Below are 11621 nucleotides of genomic sequence, written 5' to 3'. Positions count from 1 at the left end.
CAGTGAGGCCATTCCCTCTGCAGTGTGTGGGGAGGAGGAGGCAGTGAGGGCCATTCCCCCCGCAGTGTGCGGGGAGGAGGCAGTGGGGGCCATTGCCTCTGCAGTGTGCGGGGAGGAGGAGGCAGTGAGGCCATTCCCTCTGCAGTGTGTGGGGAGGAGGAGGCAGTGGGGGCCATTCCTTCTGCAGTGTGCGGGGAGGAGGAGGCAGTGGGGCCATTCCCTCTGCAGTGTGTGGGGAGGAGGAGGCAGTGGGGGCCATTCCTTCTGCAGTGTGCGGGGAGGAGGAGGCAGTGAGGGCCATTCCCCCCGCAGTGTGCGGGAGGAGGAGGCAGTGGGGCCATTCCCTCTGCAGTGTGCGGGGAGGAGGAAGCAGGAAGCTGCTTGCCCCTCCTCTTCCAGGTTCAGGTCCTGCTTCCGGGACTCAGCGCCGCGCCTCTGGGAAGCGCCGGTCCAGGAGCTCCGCAAGTTACAGGAGAACCAGGCGGGGCCGTGGTCCAGCGAGGCCTGGGATTCAGAAGGCATGAAACTTTCCTCAACGCTTGGACACCGGCCCCCTCCCCCGGGTCTTCCTGCTTCTTCCCCCTGCCCCTGGCTCCCGCCTCGAGCCACCCTCTCTCGCTCCCCAACGCCTGCACCTGCGCCGGTTACTGGGGGCGGTGAGAGGAGGCCAGAAGCAGAGGCGATGCCGGCCGGGGGCGGGCGGTGGGGGAGCTTCTGGGAGCAGCGGACCCGGCAGCTGCAAAGCCAAGTGCGGGTGAGTCGGGGTGGGGGAGGGAGGAGGGACCTCCCCGCTCAGAGGCTCCACGCTGAGGCCTGGGAGAATCGGGGAGCTTGAGGTTTTCACTGGATGGTGGCCAGCTTTGGACACAGAGGCCCCACGTGATCTGTCCCCTCCCGTCTAGGCTTCCACGACCTAGGGGTGGTGGACCTGCTCTGTCCTCCCACCACTGACCTCCACCTGAGGCCCTGGACTTCCCTGTGGGACCTCCTCTCCCCTCCCACCTGGGGACCTCGTCCCCCGAGGGACCTCCCCCTCCCCCTCCCACCTGGGCCTCCTCTCCCCTCGGGCCTCCGCTCCCCTCCGGCCTCCTCTCCCCTCCCACCTGGGGCCTCCGCGACTTTTAAAACCGTCAGCTGTGTGCTGTGCACGTGCCGGGAGCACAGTAGTTAAGCCGGGACAGGTAAAGCTCTTCTAGTCACTGCCCTCTTGGAGTATACAGTTGAATCCGGGAAGTAGATCAATGAAATAAACACAGAATGTAAAATACAGAACGCTGGGAAGTGGAGGTGCATGGTCTCACACGTGTTTATAATTCAGCCATCGCCTAATCTGAGAAATCAAGGATTTCTGCATCGTGCCCGTGCCCGCCGAGCTGAGCTCTGCTGAGATGGGGAGTCCTTCTCTGGCTGGAGGCTGAGGGCAGGAGCTCTGGGTGAGAGGCTGCGGCCGGCAGTGCTGTGAGCTGGGCAGGGGTCAGCGCCGGCTGGGGCAGCGCAGGAAGCAGCTGCTGCTTGAGACTGAGAGCACAGCAAGGGGCCGAGCTCCGCCTGGTCAGTCGGGACCAGTAAGGGATCTTCTTTCTTGAGGGCACGGAGACACCGTTGGAGGGATTGTGAGGAGGGTGGGAAGATGAGATTAAATTCCTATTCTGAAAATGTCACATTGTGGAGGGCACTGGTTCAAACGGAGTAATGGCCATGGAGGGAGAACACTGCCCGGGGACACCCCGGGGTGGCAGGGAGAGGAGCCCCGGAAACCTGAGCAAAACGTGCAAAATGGGGAAAACAACCCACTTTTTTAATGGAAGTTGTGCTAACAGCTGTCAACGAAAAGAGTCAAACTCTGTAAAATATTTGAAGAGATTTATTTGGAGCCAAATATGAGTGACCATGGCCCGTGACACGGCCCTCAGGACAGCCTGAGAACTTGTGTACGAGGTAGCCGGGGCCAGCTTGGTTTTACACAATTTAGAGAGGCAGGAGACATCAATCAAATACGTTTAAGAAATACATTGGTTCGGCCCAGAAAGGCGGGACAACTCAAAGGGTAGGGGGAGGGCTTCCAGGCTCTAGGTTCATGTAAACATTCTCTGGTTGACAATTGGTTGAGTTTGTCTGAAGACCTGGGATCAATAGAAAGGAGATGTTCAGGTTAAGATAAAAGATAGTGAAGGTTCTTTTGAAGTCTCATTATGGCTGCCCTTAGAGTCAATAGGTGACAGATGTTTCCTATTTAGATTTTTAAAAGGTTCTAGACTCTAGTTCATCTCTTCAGGATTGGGAGGGCCTGGAAGAAAAAGATCTAACCGTGTTAACAGAGATTCTTTACAGATGTACACGTCCCCCAACAAAGGACAGCTTTGCAGGACCATTTCAAAATATGGCAAAGAAGCATGCTTTTGGGGTAAAATATTTTGACTTTCTTCTTTGTCTCGTAATATTATGTCCGAGTCAGATTTGGAAAGTAAGTCACAATGTATAGGGCTAAATAAAATCCATCTGATGAGAATTTATGATTTGTAGGGCATGGCTCCCTGGGCCCCTTAGATAGGAATTTGAAGCCCAAGAGTTAAAAAAAAAATCAGAGCTTAGTCCTCACAGCATACATCAGATGACAAATATTTATTCAAGAAAGTCTGCTAAAACTCCATAAGAACAATGATCATCTGTGGATCCCTCCTTCCCCCACTCCAGCTTATCTTGACAGAGCCCCCCTCTTGGTGGTTGTGTCCGAGGAGACAGGGCTTGCTCTCCCCTCAGCTCCCATCCGAGGGTCCCCTTATCTCACCAGGAGGGACAGATGCCAGCATTTCTCACCACAGCACCCAGTTGAAGAGGCTAAATTCCTGGTGAGCATGGACAGCCCCCTTCTTCCAGCCAGTCTCTACTCATTGGATGGGGTTCTAGCCAAGAACAGCGGGCTAAGAAGGCTGGGATCCCATTGCTCTCCCCAGCTCCACTGTAGGACACAGCTCTGCAAAAAGAAGCAAACTGAAAAGACCGGAGAGCAGGACAGTCCCCAGGGAAGAAAAGGTTGCTCTGAAGCTCTTCCCAAAGGAACTGGCTTTATTGGAAACAGCGAGTTTAAGCCTGAAGGCATGCTCTGAAAGGATTATTCTCTTAATTAGGAGCAATGAATTGGCCTGTGAGAGCTGCCAGAACAAAGCACCACAGACTGGGGGCTTAAACAATAGAAATTTCTCCCTCACAGTTCTGAGGCCTGACGTCTGAGCTCAAGGCATTGGCAGCTTTGGTTGCCTCGGAGGCCTCTCTCCTTGGCTTGTGGATGGCCACCTTCTCACCGCGTCCTCACGTGGTCTTTCTTCATCATGTCTCTGTACGTGTCCAAATTTCCTCCTCTTGTAAGGACACCAGCCACATTGGAACACAGCCCACGCCCTCCTCTGGTAAGGACACCAGTCACGTTGGAACAGGGCCCACCCCCACCCCCATGGCCTCATTTTCACTTAATCACCTCTTTAAAGATCCTATCTTCAAATAGAATCATATTCTAATATACTGGGGGTTGGGACTTCAACATTTGAATTTGGGGGTAGAGACAAAATTCAGCATATGATCAACAAGCTAATTCATAGCCCTACTAGGTTGCTAGAGAGAACCAAAGTGGTGACTAAGAAGAGCCCTCGGCTGGGCATGGTGGCCCACGTCTGTAATCCCAGCACTTTGGGAGGCCAAGGTGGGCGGATCACGAGGTCAAGAGATTGAGGCCATCCTGGCCAACATGGTGAAACCCCATCCTACTAAAAATACAAAAATTAGTTGGGTGTGGTGGCGTGCACCTGTAGTCCCAGCTACTCGGGAGGCCGAGGCAGGAGAATCACTTGAACCCGGGAGGCAGAGGTTGCAGTGAGCTGAGATCGCGCCATTGCACTCCAGCCTGGTGACAGAGCAAGACGCCGTCTCAAAAAAAAAAAAAAAAAAAAAAAGGAAGAAGAAGAGCCCACCTGGAGCTAACACAAACCTCAAAGACAGGCCTCAAAACACGACCCCTGCTCCAGTATAATTGGACCAGACACTGAAGAAATGTATGCCCAGGTCATTACTGAAAATCATAGAGCAATCAGTTGGTAATTAATGGAGCTTAACAGGTAGATGTGGTGCCGCATAAGGTAGATGGCTTAACAGAGAGATCAGGGAAAGAGACAGCCAATGTCCCCACCAAAACCACCACAACCCAGGGTGGCTGCGAGGATGCCCAAGGCTGAGTCCTCCAAGGAGCTACCCCAGAGGCCTCACACTGCAGGGGAAATCAGCTTCATTGAAATAGTCTAACCAAGTGACTCAACAGATAAGCAAAGAGCAACAAAACCAAGCTGCAGGCAGGGCGGAGAGGAATCAGCATGTACAGTTTTCATACTATTACCTAAAACATCCAATTTTTCAATAAAAATAGACATGCGAAGACATTCAAAGAAACAGGAAAATGAGACATGAGGAAAACACAGGAAACAAAAGCTGCCTTGTGAGGGCCTAGATTTTCTTTTTTTTTCAATTTGACTCTGATTAGCAAGAGGGCCTAGATTTTGAGGAGACAAAGACTTCAAAGCAGCCATTATAGACATGTTCAAAAAACTAAACAATGCTGTGCTCATAGAAGTGAGGGAAACCATGGCAATGTCTCATCAAATAAAAAACAATGAAGAGATAGAAATTATTTTTTAATGATAATCCTGGAGCTGAAAATAACTGAAATGGAAAAAAAAAAAATTCTGTCAGGGCTCAGGAGTAGATTTGAACTGAAAAGTCAGCAAACTTTAAGATAGATTGGTAGAAATCATGTTATCTTAAAAACAGAGATAATAGATTTAAAAAATGAACAGAACCTCAGAGAAAAATGTGAAACCTTTAAGCACCCCAGTATATGCATAATGAAAGCAAAAGAAGGAGAGAAGAGAGATAAAGGAGCAGGAAAATATTCAAAGAAATAATTGCTGTAAACTTCCCAAATTTGCTTAAAAATGTGAATCTCTCAAGTTCAATGGATCCCAAAAGTAGGATAAATACAAAGAGATCCATACTCACACACGTCATAGTACAAATATTTGAAGCAAGATGCAAATCTTGAAAGCAGATTTGTTGTCGTGTACGTGAGAACCCAAAAGGACTAATGGCTGACTTCCTCAGCAATGATGGAAGTCAGAGGGTGGTTAATACAGTTTGGCTGTTTCCCCACTCAGATCTCATCTTGGATTCCTATGTGTTGTGGGAGGGACCCGGTGGGAGGTAATTGAATCATGGGAGCAGATATCTTCCCCATGGTGTTCTTGTGATAGTGAATGAGTCTTACGAGATCTGATGGTTTTAAGAGGAGGAGTTTCCCTGCACAAGCTCCTTCTTTCTCTCTCTCTGTCACCATATGAGGTGTGACTTTCCGCTTCTGCCATGGTTGTGAGGCCTCCCCAGCCACGTGGAAATGTTAAGTCCAGTAAACCTCTTTTCTTTGGTAATTTGCCCAGTCTTAAGTTTGTCTATATTAGTAGCATGAAAACAGACTCATAAGGCAGTGGAGTGACATGTTCAAAGTGCTGAAAGGAAAGAAAACCTGTCAATCAAGAGTCTTATATCTGGCAAAACTGTCTTTCAAACATTAAAGCAAAATAAAAGCACTATTAGAAAAACAAATCTGAGAGAATGTACTGTGAGAAGGAAATCCCTCAGGCTGAAAGCAGGTGAAACCACAAGGAAGCTCGGATCCACAAAGAGTGTTAGTAAAGTAATTACGTAATTATAAAAGATAGTAGACATGTATATTTCTTCATTTTCCTTCTCTTAACTGATTTAAAGAGCAGTTGTATAAGACAGAATGTGTATAATTGTACTGTTGGCTGGCCCTGTAACATGTAGAAATGTAATGTATTTGACAAAAATAGCACAAAGGATGTGATGAAAGCAAAGTTTTATTGGAGTCAGGAAATGACACCAGTGACTTGAATCCACAGGACCAAATGAAGAGAAACAAACATGGTAAATAAAAAGAGAAATAGAACTTGCATAGAAATATACATGTATTCTCCTTCCTTTCCTCACCTTCTTTAATGAACATGAAATTATGTAAAGTCATAATTATAACAATGTATTGTTGTATTTGTAACATATATACATATAATGTGTATAACTATAATAATATAAAAGAGAGGAGGGGGCCGGGTGCGGTGGCTCAAGCCTGTAATCCCAGCACTTTGGGAGGCCGAGATGGGCAGATCACGAGGTCAGGAGATCGAGACCATCCTGGCTAACATGGTGAAACCCCTTCTCTACTAAAAAAAAAAAAATACAAAAAACTAGCCGGGCGAGGTGGCGGGCGCCTGTAGTCCCAGCTACTCGGGAGGCTGAGGCAGGAGAATGGCGGAAACCTGGGAGGCGGAGCTTGCAGTGAGCTGAGATCCGGCCACTGCACTCCAGCCTGGGCGACAGAGCGAGACTCCGTCTCAAAAAAATAAAAATAAAATAAAAATAAAAGAGAGGAGGGAAGAATACACCTAACAACAGGGCTTCTGAACGAGTGAGACAAAAACCGACAGAATGGAAGAGAAATAGGCAATTCAAAAACAGTGATTGCAGACTTCAATACTCTCTCTACCTTCAATTATGGATAGACCAACTAGATAGAAAATCAACGAGTAAACAGAAGACTCAAAGAACATGATAAACTGAACAGACCTAACAGACATCTGTGGAACACGCTATCTAACAACAGAACTGAGAATTCTTCTCAAGTGCACATTGAACACGCTCCAGGATAAACATGCTAGGTCATAGAACAAGCCTGAATCATATATGATTTCTATCCTTTAAATAGAACAAGCCTGAATCATACACGATTTCTATCCTTTAAATAGAACAAGCCTGAATCATATACGATTTCTATCCTTTAAGTAGAACAAGCCTGAATCATATACGATTTCTATGCTTTAATGTATTCAGGCTTGTTCTGTGACCCAGCATGTTTATCCTGGAGCATGTTCAGAATAGAGTTAAATTTGAAATTGATGGCAAAAATAAATTTGAGAAACTCACAAATATGCAGAAATTAAACAAGACACTCTTAAATAACCAATGTGTCAAAGAAGAAACCACAAGGAAATAAGGAAGTACTTTGAGATAAATGAAAATGAAGATATCACAGTACAGAAACTTATAGGATGAAGCTAAAGCAAGGCTTCGATGGAAATGTATAGATGTAAAAGCCTGTATTTTAAAAAGCCTATATTTTAAAAGGAGACAGATCTCATGTCAACAACCTATTCTTCTACCTTAAGACACTGGACAAAACAGAGCAAACTAGGCTCAAACAAGTTGAAGGAAGCAAACAAAAGATATTAGAGCAGAAGCGAATGAAATAGAGAATAGAAAAACTACAGAGAAAATCAACACAAATAATTGACTCTTTGAAAATATCAATCAAATTGATGAACCTTTAGCTTGACTGACTAAACAGGGTCTCAAATTGCTAAAATCAAGGATAAAAAAGGGGAGGCCAAGGTGGGAGATTAGGAACCAGCCTGGGTGACATGGTGAGACCCCCTCTCTATATAAAAAAAAAGAATAAAAAAGGGAATATTATCTTACAGAAATATAAAGGATTATAAGAAAATACTATGAACATTGCCAACAAATTAGATGAAATGGTCAAATTTCTATAAAAACACAAACTAACAAAACCGATTAAAGAAGAAATAGAAAATCTGAATTGAACTATAATGAGTAGAGAGATCGAATTAGTAACCAAAAACCTTCACAAAGAAAAGTTCAGGTCCAGATGGCGTCATTGAATTCTACCCAACACTTAAAGAAGAATTAGCACCAGTCCTTCACAAACTTTCAAAATCTAGAAGAGGAGAGAACATTTCCCATTCCATGAGGCCATATTACCCTGATGCCAGAGCCACAGAAAGATACCATGAGCAAAGAAAACTACAGAGCAGTATCTCTTATAAATAGAGGTGCAGAAACCCTCAACAATAGATGAGTAAGCAGAATCCAGCCATATATAAAGAGAATTATACATCAAGACCAAGCGGGACTCACTCCAGGAATGCAAGGCAGGTTCAGCATTCAAAAATCAGTTAAGGTAATAGACCATATCAAGAAAATAAAGGACAGAACTGCTATGATTATCTTAATAGACCCAGAAACATTTGACACAATTTAACACCTCTTCATAATAAAAACAATCAAATAAGAATGGAAGGGAAATTCCCCAACTTGATAAAAGGCATCTGTGAGAGAACTATAGCTAATGTTGCTGAAAGACCGAACGCCTCTCCCCAGAGACCAGGAGCAAGATAGACACATCCACTTTCAACACTTTTGGTCCACATTGTCCTGGAAGCATGAGTCAAGCAGTTGGGCAGGGAAATCAAAAGGAAATGGCATCTACATCAGAAAGGAAGAGGGAAGATGATCTCCAATTTGCAGAAGACATGATCTCGTACACAGAAAATTCTAGGAAATCCACTGAAAAGGGACCAGGCACAGTGGCTCATGCCTGTAATCCCAGCATTTTAAGAGGCAGAGGTAGGTGGATCACTTGAGGTCAGGAGTTCCAGACCAACCTGGCCAACATGGTGAAACCCCATCTCTACAAAAATACAAAAATTAGCTGGGCATGATGGCAGGTGCCTGTAACCCCAGCTACTCAGGAGGCTGAGGCGGGAGAATCACCTGAACCCAGGAGGCGGAGGTTGCAGTGAGCCAAGATCTCGCCATTACACTCCAGCCTGGGTGACAGAGTGAGACTCTGTCTCAAAAAAAAAAAAAAAAAAAAAAAAAAAATCCACTAAAAGAAAACTCATTCATAGTAAATAAATTCAGCAAGGTTGAAGAATATAAGGTCAATATACAAAAAGCAAATGTATGCTGTAGGAATGAACAACTGAAAATGAAATTAAGAAAACAATTCCATCCAGACATGGTGGCTCATGCCTGTAATCCTAGCATTCTGGAAGGCTGAGACAGGAGGATTGCTTGAGGCCAAGAGTTCAAGACCAGTCTGGCCAGCATATCAAGACCCTGTCTCTATTTAAAAAAAAAAAAAAAAAAGGCTGGGCATGGTGACTCACACCTGTAATCCCAGCACTTTGGGAGGCTGAGGCTGGTGCATCACCTGAGGTCAGGAGTTCGAGATCAACCTGGCGAAACCCCATTTCTACTAAAAATACAAAAAATTAGCTGGGCATGGTGGCAGATGCCTGTAGTCCCAGCTACTTGAGAGGCTGAGGCAGGAGAATCGCTTGAACCTGGGAGGTGGAGCTTGCAGTGAGCCGAGATCATGCCATTGCACTCCAGCCTGGGCAACAGAGTGAGACTCTGTCAAAAAAAAAAAAAAAAGAGAGAGAGAAAGGAAAGAAGGAAGGAAGGGAGGGAGGGAGGGAGAGAAGGAAGGAAGGAAGGAAGGAAGGAAGGAAGGAAGGAAGGAAGGGAGGGAGGGAGGGAGGGAGGGAGGGAGGGAGGGAGGGAGGGAGGGAGGGAGGGAGGGACAATTTTACTTACAATAGCATAAAAAATATCAAAACATTTCAGAATGCCTTTAACCAAAGAAGTACAAGGTGTAAGACTTAACAAGACTTTTACACTGAAAATGATGTTCACCATTATTAGCCACCAGGGAAAAACAAAACCACAGCCTGGCACCACTGCTTGCCCACAAAGAGGACTATAATAAAAGAGAGATAATCACAGGTGTTGGAGAGGAGGTGGAGAAACCAGGATCCTCATGCAGTTGTGGGAATGTAAATATAATGCTGCTCTTACCAGATGGAACGTCTTGACTGTGAGTTGTCCAGGTTCTTGGTGTGTTGAACAAAGAATTGAACAAAATGCACAAACAAAGCAACAAAAGAAGCAACAAAAGAAAAAAGCAACAAAAGCACAGATGTATTGAAAGTGCAGATTGATTGAAGTGACAGTGCACTCCACAGAGTAGGAGCGGGCTCAAGCAAGCGGCTCAGGAACCCCAGTAGCAATGTTCTGTAGGGCTTTTCTGAGGCGAAAAGAATTTGGTAACACCTCTGGGTGCCCTTTAGAGGCCTGTGACCAATCAGAGGCTGAAGCGGATATGTGGCCCGTGGTCAATCCGAGGCTGACATGCAAACTTGTCTGTCTTGTTATCACCGGAGGGAGACAGTGGCCTGTGTGCTGCCCAGTCCTGCCTGGAACTAGCTGCACCTGCTGTTCTTTTGCTTATACCTTCACCCTTGGTTACTCTAATTCCCTATTCTCCTGCCTCACAGCTGCTTTGGAAGACAGTCTGGCAGTTCCTCAAAATGCTAGGTATATGCACCCAAGAGATGTAAAAACATTTCCCCACAAAGCTTATACGGGAATGTCCTGGCAGCACTACCCTTAATAACCAAAAGGAAGAGAAAACCTCAACGTCCATCAACTGATGAATGAATAACAAAATGTTACACATCCATACGATGGAATATTCTATTTGGTAATAAAAAGGAATGAAATTCTAATATTGCTACACATGACTGAGCCCTGAAAACCTTAGGCTGAGTGGAAGCCAGATACAAAGGACCACATGTTGTGTGATTCCATTTGTATGAAATGTCCAGAATCGGCAAATACAGAGACAGAAAATAGATCAGTGGTTTCCTGGCACTGGGGGTAGGAAGTAGTTAGGAGTAATGTCTAAGGGTTTCTTTTGAGGAAGATGAAAATATTCTGAAACTAATTCTGGTGAGTGTTGTACTCAACGCACCCTAAGGTTCACTGAATTGTGCATATGAGTAAATTGTCTGGTGTGTGATTTGTACCTCGGTCAGGCTATGGAAACGTTTTCAATTAATGTCAGAAAGAAGCAGCTGGCAGAGAGTGGTGGTGTCTGCTCCTGCAGTTGTCCGTGAAGGGAGGGTGCCCTCTTGGAATTAAGTGGACTGGAGAGGAAATATTCCAGAGATTTCTTTTTAAGATGTTAAATGGACTGCATATAGCAATGAATAGCATAGATCAAGGGTCCCCAGCCTCCGTGCCATGGACCGATACTGGTCCGTGTCCTGTTAGGAACCGGGTGCACAGCAGGAGGTGAGCAGGGGTCCATGAGCATTCCTGCCTGAGCTCCGCCTCCTGCCAAATGAGCCGCGACATGAGAGTCCCAGAGGAGCGCGGACCCTCTTGTAAACTGCACCTGTGTGCTCCTTGTGAGAATCTAATGCCTGATGACCTGAGGTGGAACAGTTTCATCCCAAAACCATCCTACCCCCAGCCTGTGGACAAACTGTCCTCCATGAAACCAGTCCCTGGTGGCAAAAAGGTTAGGGACTGCTGGTGTAGAGGACTCCCAAGGCCTCAGATCATATCACCAGTCCCAAAGAGTTTGGAGTTACAAGCAAGATTGTCCTAAAATCATCACAGCTGGTTGTGGGCGTGTCAGCAGGCGTGGGGGAGGAGGAGTCCCCAGCAGAGGACTGAACCCCCAGTAGGAGGGCCTGCACCACAACCTGCTTCCTAAGAAACTGGTGGTTGTCTTTGCAGGAAATTCTCCAGTTGCTGGCTCTCTCTGTGTTCACTATTGATAGGTGATACGTCACAGCCCTATGTCAGACCCTCCAGTGCTCTCCCATCTATGTGGGATCAAACCCAGTCTTCCACCT

At 46.1% G+C, this 11621-nt stretch overlaps 1 protein-coding gene across 4 annotated transcripts in view; it reads left to right on the top strand.

The window, feature by feature from the left end:
- The first annotated feature begins 377 nt into the window (after nt 1-377).
- The window catches only part of LOC105487583 (kinesin family member 25), a 63149-nt gene continuing 51905 nt past the window's right edge, over nt 378-11621 (top strand). For 3 of the 4 annotated variants that reach the window (XM_071096173.1, XM_071096171.1, XM_071096172.1), the window contains exon 1: nt 476-754. In XM_071096173.1, coding sequence (XP_070952274.1) covers nt 521-754 — 234 coding nt within the window. In that variant the 5' untranslated portion in view covers nt 476-520. Of the gene's footprint in view, nt 755-11621 lie in introns of all 4 variants that reach the window. The other variant, XM_011751062.3, reaches the window with a different exon arrangement.

Source organism: Macaca nemestrina, chromosome 5, assembly GCF_043159975.1.
Source record: "Macaca nemestrina isolate mMacNem1 chromosome 5, mMacNem.hap1, whole genome shotgun sequence".
Classification (NCBI taxonomy): domain Eukaryota; kingdom Metazoa; phylum Chordata; class Mammalia; order Primates; family Cercopithecidae; genus Macaca; species Macaca nemestrina.
This window is presented reverse-complemented; position numbering and strand designations above follow the sequence as displayed.